At 33.2% G+C, this 18,102-nt stretch overlaps 2 protein-coding genes across 7 annotated transcripts; one reads left to right on the plus strand and one right to left on the minus strand.

Annotated features, from left to right (window-relative positions):
* The first annotated feature begins 5,092 nt into the window (after nt 1-5,092).
* LOC114187263 (nuclear pore complex protein NUP85-like) lies at nt 5,093-9,041 on the plus strand. Of its 5 annotated transcripts, none has more exons than XR_003605220.2 (6): nt 5,093-5,299; nt 6,720-6,821; nt 6,919-7,237; nt 7,365-7,435; nt 7,535-7,622; nt 8,507-9,041. XR_003605220.2 is itself a non-coding variant. In XM_028075462.2 (6 exons), the coding sequence occupies exons 1-6, from the start codon at nt 5,174-5,176 to the stop codon at nt 8,576-8,578; spliced, it is 516 nt and encodes a 171-aa protein (XP_027931263.2). In that variant the 5' UTR covers nt 5,100-5,173; the 3' UTR covers nt 8,579-9,041. The 5 variants fall into 5 exon arrangements, 1 of the variants encoding a protein (XP_027931263.2); XR_014995669.1 differs by having other exon boundaries at nt 6,919-6,975; nt 7,091-7,435; XM_028075462.2 differs by having other exon boundaries at nt 5,100-5,299; nt 6,919-6,975.
* A 120-nt stretch (nt 9,042-9,161) lies between these two features.
* On the minus strand, nt 9,162-12,032 carry LOC114186725 (triacylglycerol lipase 2-like). Of its 2 annotated transcripts, none has more exons than XM_028074715.2 (9): nt 11,841-12,032; nt 11,654-11,761; nt 11,133-11,273; nt 10,933-11,043; nt 10,712-10,855; nt 10,418-10,458; nt 10,251-10,333; nt 10,050-10,133; nt 9,162-9,752 (listed from the first exon to the last, which is right to left on the minus strand). In XM_028074715.2, exons 1-9 carry the CDS (start codon nt 12,030-12,032, stop codon nt 9,433-9,435), a joined length of 1,224 nt encoding a protein of 407 aa, XP_027930516.1. In that variant the 3' UTR covers nt 9,162-9,432. The 2 variants fall into 2 exon arrangements, with proteins under 2 accessions (XP_027930516.1, XP_085530550.1); XM_085674424.1 differs by having other exon boundaries at nt 10,251-10,336.
* Nucleotides 12,033-18,102: the final 6,070 nt, after the last annotated feature.

Consider the following 18,102-nt stretch of genomic DNA (forward strand, 5'->3'; position numbering starts at 1 on the left):
AGTCTTTGTTGGGGGGTCATTCTACGTCTTCTATTTGCAGCATTTATTCTCCATCTTTGTCTTTGTTGTTCTGATGTTGATTTGTTAGAAGGAATATTTTCCATTTAGGTATGTTGTCTATTTAAACAAAAAATAATAAATAATAAATCCAAAATTAATATAAATTTAAAAATGTATTACTTGGAAGAAAGTAATGAATGAAAAGAAGGACAATGAAAGTAGTGCATAATATGTACAACAAATAAAACTAAAAGAAGATAATGATATAGGAAGAAATACCTAAATGTGTGAGTAGAAAGACTACAAAATTTGATTTGATGTAACAATGAAGAGCAGCAATGCAGATGATGACAGACTAGTTAGCAAATTACTGAAAAAAAAAATTGTAATTAAAAAAAGTAATTTGTCAGTTTTAAAATAACACAGAATGTAAAAAAGTTGCTAATTTCTAAAAAAAATTGCTTAGTATTAGTATATTCTATGTTTTGTTTGGACATAAGGCTAGGGACATAGAGATTTGTACAATAATAAGAAGAAAATTACATTTTAAATTTCATATTAATACATGATTATACTGTTATAATTTATTACTTTAACACTAATCTTATAATCAAATGACCATTGTGACCATTTACATTTTTTATTTGGTAAAATGATAAAATAAATAATACATGAAGGGGTAGTGTAATGTAAATGTAATTGTTATATCACAAAACAATACATTGATTAATTTTTATTATTATAATTTTAAAAACCAATATCAAGTGTCATAAATTTTTACGTGATAAATAACGAAATAAATTGATAACCATATTACAAAGAGACTAATGGATATAAAATGTAGGCTGAATTAAAAAGTTTATAAAATATTTTTTAATTAGAACATTAAGATGTATACTGGCTAAATATAAATAAATCTAACATTAGTACCTTAAGTTTTTTTGTTTCCAACCGTATTAAAATTGTTCAAGCATCTATTTTTAAAAATATTAAGTTTTATTGATTTCTATAAATAATCAAACTTAAAAACCGATGAAAACTATACTCTTCGATATTCTCAGTCACAAAAATGAACTTTAAAACATATTGTGATAACTATGGTAGCTTTTTATGTCAAGTTTATACACTACAAAAAAATTGATAATTAGTGGAGGTTTTTTTTGCAATCTGTGGGGGTTTTTACCCTCTGCAAATTAATTTGCAGAGGTTTTTTAAACCTCTGCGGTTAGAGTCCCCACAAACTATTTGCAGGGGTTTTAGACAACCTCTGGTATCTAAATTATATTGCAGAGGTTTTTTTGTGGAGGGTTATAACCTCTTCTATTGGTGACTATTATTTTGTAGAGGGTTTTAACCTCTTCTATTGGTGGCTATTATTTTGTGGAGGTTTAAAACCTCCTTTATTTCAAGCTATTTTATTGTAGAAATTTAAAACCTCCTTTATTTATTATCCATCTACATTTATAGTTTCACAATTCAATAAAATCAACTTTTAATAATGACAATTTGAAATATATAAAAGAAATTATGACACCACAAAAAATATAACAAATATTTTATTCCATGATCAACATAATAAAATAATTACATCAAAGTATCTAAATGTTCAAGTATAAAGAAAATAACATTAAAAGTTCATAAGCCAATTATGCAACTAAAATCGTTATCCTAATCCTAAAATATTTTGCTTTCATCACTTCACGTTCTTGCCCTTTAAGAAGATTAACCACTTCATGTTGGGTTGTTTTTTGGGCTCACTCTTCACGCAATTAACTTTGTTTGCTCTCCTTTATGCTATTTCCAAATTTAACTTTTCCAATCTGTGTATAAGAAATCAAAAGTTAACCGCATTTGAGATTGTTATTTTCATCATCCAAAATAATATTGTAATAAGTAATATAATTTCATAATTAGGATTTAAATTTGAAACTAATGGATAAAATAAAATATAACTATATGAATTGATTTACATGCATGTGATTTAAGCATGTGGTTATTCGTTAATAAAAAAAATCCTAACCATATGATTTCACCAATCACTAACCACACAAAATTATCCAATTAACCATTCGATGCAGTAGCTCACACAATGCATGCACCAATGTATTAGAAGGACAATTTGTAAAAGGACAATTTTATTTTTAAATATAATAGTAAGCATCACATTTCAAAAGACTAATTAATATAATAAAACGTTACTTTCAAAAGGTTATTCACCCTGCAACCATCTCATAACCCTTCTGCAAACCCAAAAGCATCTTCCATTTCTTTTAAAAAGGCATTACCACTCTCTTCATTCCCACCTGGATTCGCACCATAATCATTCGATGCAGACAACACCCCTATCGGCAAGAACCATTCCCCAACCTCTAGCCGTCTTTCCCCTGAGAAAGAAGTAAGAATGTTTTCCATACATATAATAATAGAATTATGCATAGAGGCCATGGCAATGATTGTTTTTATCATAAAAAGGGAAGGGAGATCAAGCAAAAAACACGAGCCCATGACAATTGTAGATTGGTGCATTAACCTCTTTGTTGAGAAGAAAACATTGTTGGCTATGAGCACATTCATATTAACCTGCATAAATCATTAATATGCACGTTCAATAATCATGATAAAGAGTTGAGAGGGAAAAAGATCAGTGAATGTGACAAAATCATTAACTCACTTAATCACACACCTTTCGGGGCTTCCTTGCTAAAACCAATCTTGAACATTGCAGCAACCTTTTTCGTTAGCATGCAAAGCCAATAATACATCAAGTCAACACATAAATTAAAACCAGAAATATTATCCATGCTTTATAAATGATAATAATAAACTACATAAAATAATAGTGGGGAAATAGAATATAAAAAAGCTAGCTAAAAGTTCAAATATATTGACATAAATTACTGACTCCAACAACCTCGTGATGCTAAAATTCTTGATAGCCAAGAATACAACAGGTACCCTGGGCAAGCAAAATGTATTGCATTCAACTTAGGAATTTCATCAAACACGTACTGGGCAGCAACAACCACTCACTCCCTGCCGTTATGAGTCGACCGGAATCTCCTGCACCATTAAAAATCAGTGTGAGAATCTTCGGTTAGGATTTTATGGTGTCGCGAATTTGAGAACAATGGTGAAAGGTAGAGCCTCTAAATCGTGAAACTAGAAGAGGTTTTTGAATCGAAAACCGAAAACCTGGAATCGAAAATCGAAAACCCATTCGAAAATCCATGACCATTCATTGCCGACAAGCTACAATCAGTGATTTTTGTGAGCTAACACACAGGCGCGAGAGATGGAGAAGAGATAAAGAAGTGAAACAGTGCACAGAGAACTCACCAATAGTGAAGAGATAGGAAAGAGATATAGTGAGAAAAGATAGAAAAACAGCAATATCGAATAAAGAACCGCCAAAAACAGATGAGGAGCAACTGGAAAAAATGAGGGAACAAAACTTTAGATAAGAACAAGAGGGAAAGGAAAAAAAAATGTATTATAACTGTGGAGGTTATAAATCTCTGCAAGAAAGAACTAAAACCTCCATTATTTTCTGCGCTCCAGACAATTTACGAATTATGATAATTTGTAGAGGATTTTTCTGACCTCCATAAAATAACCTCCACTGAATATTAATTTTTTTGTAGTGATATATGATATAAACAAACACACCCCTCTTATGTATAAGAATATTATTTTTATATTGAAAACCCTGTTATTTCATTATGTACCTGTAGTAAATAAAGTTTGATATGTAGTTATTTCATAAAGTAAAAATAATGCATACCAATGACTTTTAATTGAAGTAATTTGATAAAATTAATTAAAAATAGATATAAGTTAAAAATATATTTATAATTGTTACTGTTTTCTAATATATGTTTATCTTCTTTTTCACTCCCGCCAAACATTATTCTATTACCATCTTCACTCATCTTCCATTTCCACAACGAAAAACTTTACATTGTTCCTTTGCACAGTGCTTGATAATTTAAGAATTAATTAACCTTCAAATGTCAAAGATAAAATAATTTAATCTAAATATAAACTACAGCTTTTGTTTAGATAATTATCTTATAGTGGCCACGGTACTTTTTAAAATAAATTAGAATACATTGCGTTAATAATTTCTAAAATTTTGTTAATTTAATTTGAAATGTATATGAAATATATTACAATGTTCCAGATATGAAGTATCCTTAAGTTGGCTTTGAATCTGACATGTTTTGGAGGTTCCGAAAGTAAGTGCTTTTGTTGTTCCTTTGTTCATTCATCTCCTTTTCAGGTTCGTTTCGTAACATTTTCACTCGCTACTTTGTTTCATGAATTTAATTTAACGTTTTGATGCGTCGTTGTGCAGAAGTGATGGTCAAACTTACTGAGTTTTGCGGTTCGTTCGTGATCTTGAAGTATCAATTATCCAAGGGAGACTTGGAGACCCTGATTTCCATCACCAATGAAGAAGATCTCGCCAACATCTATAACATAAATGAAAAAAGGAAATTGGACAATTACCCAAAACGAATAATCATAAATGAAAAGGAACAATGGATACCGTTATTGTTTTCTCCAATGAAGTCCAATGAAGATAAATAACATCGACAAAGTGAATGTGAAAACAAAGACAATAAGTAAGGCAAAACAACTTCACGAAAGGAATAGAAATGATGTGGTTGCAGAGATAAACAAACTGTAAAATAACGGTTACTTTTGAAATAATTTTAAAAATAATAAATAATTTATTATATTATTAAAAAGGGTAAAATAGGAATTAAAGAAAGTGGACACAGAAAGGAGAATCCCTTTATATATTATTATAGATTAAATTCCTAAATAAAATAATTATTTTAAATATTATTCTCAACATATAATAATAATTTCATTTAACCATTTATTTCAACATTACAAAATATATCCATATAATATTATACATCTTACTATTTACAGATCTATGTAAAATTAAATATTCACTACAAGAAAAAGGTATTTTAACAGGGTTTTTTTTAAGGATTAAAACAACCTCCAGTAAAATCAACACGTAATTGGGGTTTTTCAAACCCTGACAAGTCCGAATCATTTTTTTAATGAAGCCTAGCAAAGCTTTACATTTTGACTCATTTTCATCTTTTCCTTTGCCCGTATTATTTTTACTTTTTCTCCCAAGTGCTTATCTTCCGCGATGCTTGTAAAACGTAAGCTTCAAATCTTCGTCTCGAATAAGAAAAGACATTTTCACGCTGCGAATCTTTGTCTGAAACCAATTTTGCTCTTCTATTGTGCATCTCTCAATCACAACGTTCAATTAGTAAGGTTTCTTTTCCCTTTTTGATTTTCGAATTTCTCATGCCTTAAATCTCTTATTCGCTCCAATTACATTCATCTTGCTCTGAATCAGTTTTAAGAGGTTGAAACTTAAGAGTGTATTTTAGTTAAGTTCTTTGGGTTATTATATCACTGTATTAGTTTATGCATAAGTTTGTCGATGTTTATTTGTTTTAACTTTTTTTCTAGAATGACTTTTAATTGTTTTTTCACCTAGAAGTGTTCATGAATAAAAATTTCTGAACAAATCCTTTTTGTCTTTTCCCATACTAATAATGTTTCGGAAACTATTTCTTTTTTGTTTATTTTTTGTGCCTAAGGCTGGTGCCTATTAATGTATGGAGCTGGAAATGCTGCTTAAATATGATGCTCGTATACTCTAAGGGAATGAAATAGTCAATTGTTTGGCATCAAGGTGGTGTTTTGTGTGATAATGTCTGAAAGGTGTTCTTGTGGTTATGAATTTTATAAATACAAGGGATCAAAAACTTGAGTAAGCTTACTTATGGTTGTGGTTCTGAATGTTGGGTTCTGAAGTGTCACCATTATAGTGGATGAGAAGTTGTGTAAGTGAATGAGCATGTCTAGTGGATAGTTGGAGTTACACCTATTGAGGATTAGATGACTAAATCTTGTCCGTGGTGGTTTGACTTTGATCTAAATGGTGTGTCTAAAAAATTTATCATAGCACAATGACATTATTTGGCTATCCTTGTTGCTGGAGGGGTAGATGAGTCAAGCTGAGCACTATAAGCTCAAGCTCAATGCACAAGAAAATATGTTGGTCTAGCTTGGCTTTATTTCTTTGAAGAAGCCAAATGTAAATCTTGAGTTTGATTGGCTATGTTGTAATATCTAGCCTTGTAGAAGATATGCAATCAAGCATGCTTTCAACTAGCATGGTTCATTTTACTGAGTTTATTTTCTGTCTGTTATAAGCAAATGAGTTTATTTTCTGTCTGTTATAAGCTTAAATTGAAAGGGAAGGTTACCAAACCTGGCTCCAGTTTCATCTTATCTACCCTAATTTGCTCAATTTCTATACACTTGTTTTGGAAACTTCCTCCTTTTAACTGGAAAGCTACTAGTGCTTTGAAGTTTGAAACTTATAAATGCATTTTCAATGTAACCTACCACTTGATTATTACCACATCAAGATTTGATATAGTTAGTTTTTATACAATGTGACGGTGATGTAGGTGAATTCTATAAATCCAAGGCTGACTTTATCAAAGATGATACTAATGTCTCAAAATAAACAAGATTTACCAATACCAACAGACAAAAACAAGCTTTACGAAATGAAAGATTTTTATGAGATTAGAGTTTGATGAAAATGATAATGTTATTTGAGAAAGTAATTTGTTTAGTGCTCTTATGGTCTAATGTTTACATATCTGCAGATAGCTCCAATATATTTTTCATTGTGCATGAAGCAAGGAATGGGCTTGTTAGAGAATTCATTGTATAGGCAATTTGTTCAACACAATAATGTGTTGCTTAAGGTAACTATTTTAGCTTCTTAATGTTAGTTACTATCTATTCCCAAGTATATTGGTTGATATAATTTGAGTGACAAACATATACTTGCTACTCTTGTAGAACATTGAAATATTCCACTTGTATGAGCTTGATGGTATTAGTTCAAACATTATGAAGGTAACTTACAGATCTTAATTGTGTGTCTAGCTTGAGCTTTATGATATTAAGACTATATTTTATCCTAATAATCTATTGTTCACAACAAAAACTGACCTGCATAAGAAATATGTAGATTGTTAGAGTATACCACTAGAAGGATGGTCATAAGGGTGTTGGGGTATTTTGGCTTCAACAAGCCCAAGATTCTATTTGTCTTGATAGGATTGCCCAACAGTTATTTGATTCTGTTGGAAAGTCAATATTTGATGAAAGCTTCAAGGTAGTTCTCATAATACTCCAATAAATAAATTACTGAAAGTTTTTCATATATACTAGTTTATTCCTATTTACGAATTTGTTTTCTTCATAATTAGTTAGATTTCTAGTTTTTTTCCATTCTCTTACAGCAATGGGAAGGCATGATTGAACTTCTAGGTTCTGAATCTAAGCCTGTTGGGGGTCTTGAGTTTTTGCACAAGTATGAGTTATCCAATGCATTTTCTTGTTTCCTTGGCTTTGTCTAGTTATATATTATTTTCTTAGTTCTTGCATTTATTAAATATTATATAAATATCAGGTATAAGGATTTCAAGGAATCCCTTCAGAAGGTATCTGGTGGAAAATCAACTGAGCTAGCCAGGCAGGTTGTAGGCTCCCTCATGCTGGTATTGCTCACACTTTTGTGATTACTTTCACTATGGTAAAATTGTGTGTTGATTGTATAATTTAGTCTTTTTCACTTGTTATTATCTGATCTAGTTGCCAACACCTTGTGATAAGCACCCAAGCACTTGGGAAAACCATCCTCAAAAGCTAGTTGTTAAGGATAATACACTCACCAGCTTATCATGTGAGCTGAAATTTAACTTTTTATCAGAAGAATGATTGTCTTGTAGTAGTGATGTGTTTATATATATATATATATATATATATATATATATATATATATATATATATATATATATATATATATATATATATATATATATATATAAGGCTTTAATTATGATGTGCTTTGTTTGGCTCTTGAGTTACGTTGATACCAATGTCACAATTTTTATGCTAGTGATTTCATAATATGAAATTGAATTCTTGAATGATGGTTTATATTATAACATGATAGGCTACGGGTTTCTTTGTTTCTTATTTTTGTTTTAGGATAAGCAATAGCAGTAGATGTGGTTGAATTCCTCACGTGAATGATATTTGATTTTGGCTGTAAAAGCCTTCTAATGTTTATTCTAGAAAATTTCCTTTAGGGGTACTTAATTTAATTTTAATATATCAAATCCTAGATATCTGGTGTGAATACAATTTTTCAACTATTGCAGACAAATATGCTAGTAATTTTTCCATGCGGTACCAAATTTAAGTTTTAATATACATGAATGCGTAGATTTTTTATTCTTCAATTCTAAAGATTTTATAGAAAATGTCTACGATTTGTTGCAGACAAGTGTGGCAAAAGTAAATGTTTTAAATTACTTTCTGCCCTAGAAGCATCCTATTTCAGTAGCTTATATATATAATCCCTCTTTATCAATTGCAGCAATGGACGATCATGCACTGTAAACACAATCTTCTGGAACACAATCCAGCTCCTGTTTCCCCAAGAAATTGAGGCAAGAAAAGTAGTTGGCTCCTTAAATAGTGAGCAAAAAGCTCAAAAATTAAGTCTTGAAACAATATTTTATGCTAACCTAAGGAATACAAGCATACAACCTTCTGGTGGGGCATCAAGCATAAACAATTCAAGGAGGGTTGTGGCACTGACAACAACAACACAGGAGGATGAGGATGTTGCATTGGCTATAAGGTTCCAGAGAAATATTGATGAACAAAGCCCAAGAACAACTTGAATGAGGACAATAAGAATGAACTAAGTTGCTTATGTTTTTTATTTTTTAATCGAGCAGTATCAGGCAATGAACCAACCAAATGTTGGCAAGCCCAATACCAATAAGGATAATCCAGAAAACCGTTAGTAAGGTGAATTCCTTTATCTTACTATTGTACAATCTTATTAACACACTTTGTAAAAGCATAGTTTGTCATTAAATTTTAATTTTTTGTAACTATTATGAGCTTCTGGAGCATGCTAATTTCCAATATCTTTCTACGTATTAAAAATTCTAAATATATAATGTGTAATTATATATGTAATTATATATTTTCGACAGCTTTCGGGAAAAAACAAATTCTTGTACTTACAATAGAGGGGATGACTACTAGTCTGAATTCTAAAAAGTAAAAAGTTGTTGCTATCTAGTCATAAAAAGTAGCTGATATTTTTCATAGTAGGCCTAGGAAATATTGGGGGTTTGAAATCCCTGATAATTTACGGGGTTTATGAAATCCCTGGCAGTGAATTATAGTGTCTTAAACTTTGAAATATATTGTATTGAAATAACTTCATATGATGAAAAAGAACTTTACATTACCTGAAGTACTACTATTAACAACAGTTGTAAGAAATCAATTAGCCTTGTAGAAAGCTATGATAGGATCATAAATAATTTGGTTAGCATTGACAGCCCTAACAAAATCAAGGTGAGCATAATCTTCTTTGAACAGTACCACAAGCTTGTTCCCATCATGATGTTGGAGGTCATTCAGCAAAACCTGCACATCCTTTACATCGGATAGCAGGTCTTGCCCTCCATAAGTCACAAAAAGAGGGAAGTCATTTGGAATTGCTGTCATGTCATAAAGAGGAGGAACTGCTTGTCCATAGTGCTGCATGTTATCTCCTTCATCACCATAATCATATTTTGCTATTTTTCCAGTTTTGATCACTGATGCAAATCCATAGGAACAAATATCAACAAATAATTTATGTACAAACCATGGGGTCTGTATTTATAGATATCAGGCCTTCTTAGAAAAAAATCTATAAACTAAAATTAGTTGATATAAAGTTAATATAAATTAGTTTTATCTTATGAAGTTTTTCCTTTCACTTTTTGATTTTTCTTTATTTTTTTCATACAAGTTCATATCTATAAATTTATTCAAATGTGTCTTATAAGAATGCATAAAAGAAACGTGTCAAAATCAAATCATAACTTTTCTCACATAATAAATAGACTTACTTTGAGATAGATGGATCAAGTTCTTAGTTGCTGTTGGCTCAGAAGAGACATCAGTCATGGATGAATTTAGGCAGCAGTTTGGACCTAAAGTTTGAGTGTAAGCAATATAGTGTAATTTTTTTCAAGAATCAGTATCATATATATTATATACATATAAAGTAAAAATTTATTTTCTGGTAGAGTTAGTAACATTTATAGCACCTGTGACAAGTGACATTGGGCTTGCGCAGTTCAAGTTCAGTTTATTGCAGATGTCTTCCACAAAATTTGATGCAGCACCCCCCCTGCTCATTACGAAACATTGCAACTACTCATACACTTTGCAGAAAGAGATAGCAAATTTCAAAGATCAAGGTTTTTTCTGGTACCCGTTTGGATTGAATTCACGGATTCCTAACCAGTACAAGTCCTGTAATATTAAGAAAAAGGGAATTATTTTCATCAATCAAATAGTATTCAGCAAAATTTTTAATTCCAACACAAATAATCTTCTTCTATCTCTTATGTAAAATAAGATGAAATAGGATTTTGGGATTAATCTCCCTTGTGTAAACCCTACACAAAGGACAGTTTATTTATATCGATAATGGGCCAAATCCCAGAAATACATAATGGGCTGAGCCCAACTATTAAACACAATATTATATCATCTAACATCTCACATTAGCTATAAATGTATCAGCTGCAATCTTTGTCAGCAGTGATGGAATCTGATTCATATGAGCAATTGGGCAAAGAAGTGCAGCTGATCTCAACATGTTCAGCCCTTGTCCTTGAGATAAAGCAGCTAAAGCCATTAAGGTTCCCTGAAATTTCAGGTCATTGTTAAACGCATACAAACCAGAAATATGGCATTTTTAGACTCTAGTTTTGAAGAACTCACCAAGGAATGACCTGCATAGTGCATTGTCTGACCAGTATAGTTGTAGACATATTGGACGAAAGCAGAAAGATCATAACCAGCCAATTCATCCCATGACCAATCCCAATAAGCCTACACATAAGAATGAAGAAAAGCAAATTATCGTTGAAAACTGAAATGCATGTATTTCTATTATTCTCATTTCCCATAAGAAAAAGAACCTGGTCATTAGTATCAAGTGATGTGTGGCCGTTGCTGTATTTTGTCCCACGAACATTGGCCAGCCACACATCATACCCATTATCTGCTAAGATAAACCCCAATGATTCATCTGGAGAATTCACCAGCCATGTTGAAGCATCCTGTAACCACACCCCACAAGTTAGTTAACATCACTTCTCAGATTTTCATCTTCTTTATCTTGTTCAGTTTTCTCATTTCTTTTCAATCATCACTTTTAATCACCACTCTGATCCTTAAAGGTATACAATTCAATCATATTAGTCTCTCAACCTAAGAAAATACAAAACAAGTCTTCAACTTGTCAAATAATTCCTTAAACTTAACTCTTTTAATGTTGTTTTATTTTTTAAACACGTCTTAAATTGTTAATGTTAGAACCTAGTTACATTTGGGGACAAATATATTACATTGTTCTACACTTTTAAAAGCATAGAAAACAAACATTGTTTTTTACTACTACTATTATGTGTCTATCTCTCAATTAATTAACACAACTTACACTAAAGATGCCATGCTGCAATAGCACCGGCGGCTTATCGGCCTTGTCGCCGGACCGCCCTGCCGGCATCCTCTGCAGGCTGAGGATGTAGCCATCCTGAGTTGTAACCTGCCTCCAACAAAAACAATCACTGAATTGCCTTCACAATAATCACCAAGTAGATTCAACAGAATGGTAGCATGTGTACCTTGTGTTCTTCACACTTGTAACCTTGTGTCTCTACCATAGTTTTGCAGATACCATCAACATCATCATCAATAACTGGATAGGATGTGAGCCATTGATGGTCTAAACTAAGTGTTTTTCTCCCTTTAGCTGCTGCTGCTGCTGCCATGCAAAGCAGGAATAGTGAAAACAGACTAACAACAGTGTTGGCCATTGGAAAAGAATGTTTGTTTATGTTCCATGCAATGTGAGAGGACAGTTATATATGCATTGTGAGAGGACAGTTATAAGATGCTTGTAACATGTCTTCATTCTCATTGTTAACTTAACGTTCAAACCAAGGCACCGAAATGGATATGGCTGATTATTACGTACGATGTAGCAATTGGCATGAGTTATTAATAAATCACACATAATTCTAAATTACGGTCCTTAAGTGATGCTATTATATGTTTGTATCCAACATATGAAAGTAATTACATAATTATGTCAAGGGTTTGTAGTTTTTTTAAACTTCATAAATTTTGAATTTATGTGACGCTGATTAATTAATAATTCTTTTATTATAACTATTATTATTTCAAATCAAATATCATAAATACTTTATTTTATAATTGAATTTAATATTTTATTGTTATGCTATTTATTTCAATCCAAATATTTTTAACACTTCTTTTGTTATTACTATGATTTGATGATAGGTACACTATGAATGATCGTAATATATCATTGTAAGAAAGCTTTTATTTGGAACAAATTACGTTAGTTTAATACGTTGTGCCTGCTGCTATTTTGTCTCACCCGACACTTCCACTGTCCTTTCGTAGAATCAGGTTTATGCAATCCAAATATCTGTTTGGTATAATCACTCCTAGTTCACATATAGTTAACTATTTTGAAAAAAAAAATAGGAGAAACATGTAAAGATTTTATGCTTAGAAGAGTATGTCACTACACTAAAAGAAAAGGCTAGTTAGTAATCAATTTTCACTACTAAAAATTCTCATATTACATGAGAATTTTCTTGCAAATTTGTCGAAAGAATTTGCAAGAAAATACTTTTTCATGCTATTTTTTTCTAAGAATTTTAATTGGCAGGTAATTTTTCCGTGGGTAATTATTTCCTACAAAATTATAAAATTCGCAAGTATTTTCTAGAAAATTTGTAGTAAAAAGTGTTTTATAAAAAATATTTTGCAAAAAATTTGGCAGCAATTTTCTGCAAATTATTTTTCATAACAAAATTTATAATTATTTCCTACAAAAAATTCAAAACAAAATTGGTAGGAATATGATTTTTTTAGTAATGTTTAGTGACAAACATTGTTAGTCACTATAGTGACCCATTTAAATACCAATTTACAAAGTAAAAAATTATTGCTTACTAAAATAGTCACTATTACAAATAAAAAATTATAATTGCACTACAAGAAAATCGTGTATTACTAACGGCATTATCCGTTGGTAAGAGCGGATATCCGTCGATAACTGCTAATTTCTGACAGATTTTCAATAACCAAAATTTCGTCGATAATAGGCTTGTCTATAAATATTACCGACGGATGTCAAATCCGTCAGTAATTGCTGACGAATTTATCTATCGGTAATATAAGTAATTACCGACGAATGTAGGATCCGTCAGTATGAAGATTACGACTACTACTAACGGATATGTCCATCGATAATGTTGTCGGTATATATTAATCAGACTGCAAAGTCTGTTTTGCATGTTTGCTAAACCACACATAATAAACCAGACCTGCAAATCACAAACATTCAGAAAAAAAAAAATCTGCAAATTATAACATCTAATCCATTCTAAACAAATACATATCTAGTTCAACTCCAACATTAAACGTAAACATATATCACGATATTAATTAAACATAATATGTATATTTATGTAAACATAAAGTGAAAGTATCAAATTATTATTACTCAATCAAACTGAAAAAGTCCTCAGTAACTTTGACATATGGTCCTAATAGTCTAAGCAGTCATTCGAATCAGAGTCCTCAAGAACTGGATTGGGCTGGACTAGTGCAGGCGGGACTAGTGCGGGTTGGACTACTGCAGGCTGGACTGGGATGGGCTGGACTAGGTTGGATTGGACTGTTGTGGGATGCTGTTGGGACGATGTTACGTTGGACTGAGGTTGTTGAAGGGCATGGTGGTCAGGAGACAGTAATGTTAAGACTAGATTGTGTAAGTCTTGAAACTAGCCTTTTAATTCCTCATAAGCCTGATCACGGGCTTCTAGTCTTTGTCTGAGGTACGTAATGTCCTCAACACTAGAAGTGGAAGAAGATGGTTGGTTCCTGAGGCTACCGCTTGCACTTGTGTTTGTAGTAAGTTGGCCTGCCCCATATACTCTTCTTTTATTCTTTCCACCAACAATCTAAACCCAACACTGAGTCCTAATTGTGTCTTGATCTGATGGACCAACAAAAGAGGCTTGCTCAGATATCACCTATGAAAGTCTATTTTCAAATTCCTCCTGTTAAGTAAACAAGAAGGTATTAGTGAAATATGGTCAAGATTATACTTGTAGTGGTGAGTGTGTTGAAAGTTCTAAGTGCTTTCTCACTTATCCTTAGGCTACATAGTCTAGCTTTCTTGCCTTACGTTTAGTGGCTTGATTCAAGAGACCAAAGTCTCTAACATCGCTTGTAGTGGTGAGTGTGTTGAAAGTTCCTTGTTTTGTGTTGCTTGTTTGTGTGCTAAGTCTCAAGTTATTCTATCTACTTATTATTTGAACATTTGTGTGAACTTTGAGTACTTTTGCAAGTGTAACCTTGGCAACGATTAGCCTTGGTACTTAAGAAGTCTGTGAGACTCACCTCGCTTACTTGGAGGTACACTTGTGCAAGACCTTTTCCTTCACCCTTTTGTCCAAGTTCATAAGTTCATTCAATCACCATGAACAGAAGAAGGGTCACTCGTGCAAGTGCCCATTTTCTAAAAGATGAACATGATAACCATGATATTCCTCCTATGCATGAAGAGGTTGAAGTTAACTCTCAAGTCCTTACTCATCTCTCTTAAGAGGTTAGCGACATCAAAACTCAAATGGCTGACATGCAAGCCAATCTTAAACATATTGCTAATCAACTTAGACCTCCACGCACACACTGTGCCTCTCCTAGGCCTTCATGTGCCTCTTCTAGGAATGATGATTTTGAAAATGAGGAAGAAGAGAAGGAGGATGAGCGGCTATTTCATAGACAATCGCCTCATGTGAGAAAGAAAAGGCGCATTCCTCCACATCCTAAGGTAGTTAGGATAAATTTGTTTCACTTTCATGGTAGGGACAATGTAGAGGCATATCTTGATTGGGTTGCAAAAGTTGAACAACTTTTTGAGAGCCATGTTGTAGAGGGGGAAAACGTGTCTCCTTAGCTACCCTTAGCTTTCAAGAGCATGCTTTGAAGTGGTGGACTTCCTTAGTCCTCCAAAGAAGGAGAAAAAAGGCTTCCTGAAATTGATTATTGGTTTGATCTTAAAGAAGTCCTCCATGCTCGCCATATCCCATTCTATTACAAAAGAGAGCTCATGGATAAACTCTAAAGGCTCAAACAAAGGTTTATGGAAATAGAGGAATATAGACAAAAAATAGAGTTATACATTTTGAGAGTTGGGATTGAAGAAAATGAGGATCTTACCATTGCTAGATTCTTGAGTGGTATCAATTATGCAATAAGAGATAGAGTTGAATTGCTCCCCTACACTAATTTAAATGATCTTATGCAAATGTGCATTAAGGTTGAGCAACAACTTTTAAGAAGACCTTCTCGCAAGGATTCTTCTATCTCTTATCCCAAAAGTGAGCCACAAAAAGATTATAAAAAGGATTTTTCTAAAGCCAAGGAGTCTAGTCCTAAGAATCCAGCAAAGGTAAATGACAAAGGTGAAACCTCTACCAAGAGAGGTAGTGAGATTAAGTGCTTTAAGTGCCTAGGCCGAGGTCATGTGCTTTAAGTGACTCTGAGAGTAGCCACTCACAAGCATCTTCTAAAGAAGATGCTTATCCTAATGAAGGTCGTCTTGTTATGATTAGGAGGCTTCTTAGTAATCAACCTAGTGCTCCTCTCAATGATCAAAAGAGAAAACGTTTTCCACACTAGATGTGATGTTTTCAGAAACACATGTTCTCTTATCATTGAAAGTGGGTTGTGTTACAATTGTTGTAGCACAAGGTTGGTTGAGAAATTGAACTTAGCTTTGATACCTCATCCCAAAACCTTATAAACTTCATTGGCTTAATGAAGATGAGGATATCAAAGTTAAGCATCAAGTGGACATTAAGTTCTCCAATTGCAAATACAAAGATAGAGTTTTATGTGATGTTATTCTAATGGAAGCTTGTCATATTCTCTTGGGAAGGTCGTGGCAATTTGATCGCAAAGCCACCCACAATGGTCATACCAATGAGATCACCCTCATACATAAAGCTAAAAAGTTTGTGCTTCACCCTTTCACTCCTAGTCAAATTGCTAGCAATCAAGCTCAAAGTTCTACTCCTAATGTTCTCATGAAGCATTTTTAACCCAAAAATCTTTACTCAATATGATTCACTCACTTGTCTTCCAAGTTCTTCATTTGAGGATCTCCCTCCTTCTACTGTTGCTCTTCTTCTTGAATTTCAAGATATTTTTCCTAAGGATAGTCTCCTTGGACTTTCTCTTAATAGAGGAATTGAGCACCAAATTTATTTTGTACTTAGGGCTAGTCTTCCCAATAGACCTTCCTATGGAACAAATCAAATTGAAACTAAGGAGATAAAGACTCAAGTGAATGATCTTTTACATAAAGGTTGGATGCAAAAGAGTTTGAATCTTTATGTTGTTTCGGTGTTGTTAGTGCCCAAGAAAGATGGTAAGTGGCACGTGTTGTGATTGTAGGGTCATCAACAACATCACCATAAAGTATAGACATCCCATTCCAAGACTTGATGATATGTTGGATGAATTACATGGAGCAAATATTTTCTCCAAAATTGATCTCAAAAGTGGCTACCACCAAATTTGCATTCAAAATGGTGATGAATGGAAAACTGCTTTTAAGACCAAATTTGGCCTCTATGAATGGTTACTCATGCCCTTTAGCCTAACCAATGCTCCAAGTACTTTCATGCGATTCATGAATCATGTTTTGAGGGATTGTATTGGTAAGTTTGTTGTCGTGTATTTTGATGATATTTTAGTGTTTAGTAAGAGTCTTAGTGGTCATGTAGGTCACCTTAGGGATGTTCTTTCAATTCTTAGTGTAAATCAACATTTTGCAAACATTAAAAAATGCACTTTTGTTCTTTTGTAGTCAACAAAAATGGGGTTCATGTTGACCCTAAGAAAATCAAGGCCATTCAAGAATGGCCTATTCCTAAAAATGTTGGGGACATCCGTAGTTTTCATGGTCTTGCAAGCTTCTATAGAAGGTTTGTACCAAACTTTTAAACTCTTGCTTCACCTTTGAATGCGCTTGTTAAAAAAGATGTTCCTTTTGTTTGGGGTTAAAGGAAACAACATGCTTTTGATGAGATTAAGGCTAAGCTCACTCAAGCTCCCATTCTTGCTCTTCCAAATTTTGAGAAGACCTTGAGCTTGAATGTGATGCTTCGGGTGTTAGCACTGGTGCGGTATTATTACAAGAGGTCCACCCCATTGCATAATTCAGTGAAAAATTAAATAGGCCTTCGCGTAACTATCCTACCTATGATAAGGAGCTTTATGCACTTGTGAGTATAACATCCCTGACGCCACCCCCGGCCCAGCGACATGTCAGGTCTGCAGCCCAATACACCCCATCCCCTCACCTCGGGATTCCTTCATCGCAGGTGGGTTGTTGCCAGTGGGGATCGAACCCCAAACCTGACCTTTAACACCCTGGTAACGCCAAAGATGTCACCAGTTGTGCTGCAGCGCAACTGGTAGCATCTTCTGGCGTGCCAGAGGTGTTAAAGGTCAGGTTTGGGTTCGATCCCCACTGGCAACAACCCACCTGCGATGAGGGAATCCCGGGGTGAGGGGTTGGGGTGTATTGGGCTGCAAACCTGACATGCTCTCAGTTGGAGGGGTGTTATAGTGAGGGCTCTTCATACTTGGGAACATTATCTTGTTTATAAGGAATTCATCATTCATAGTGATCATGAGTCACTCAAGTTTTTGCTGGGTTTCTATAAGCGGTCTCCTTGACATGAGAAAAATCTTTCTTTTGAAAATCAGATTTTGAAAAAGAGAGTGAAGAATCCTTGCGAATAGGTTTCCTCAAGAGTTGTTGCTCTACTT

Source organism: Vigna unguiculata, chromosome 6 (assembly GCF_037176805.1).
Source record: "Vigna unguiculata cultivar grain cowpea cultivar isolate G323 ecotype 2 chromosome 6, ASM3717680v1, whole genome shotgun sequence".
Taxonomy (NCBI): Eukaryota; Viridiplantae; Streptophyta; class Magnoliopsida; order Fabales; family Fabaceae; genus Vigna; species Vigna unguiculata.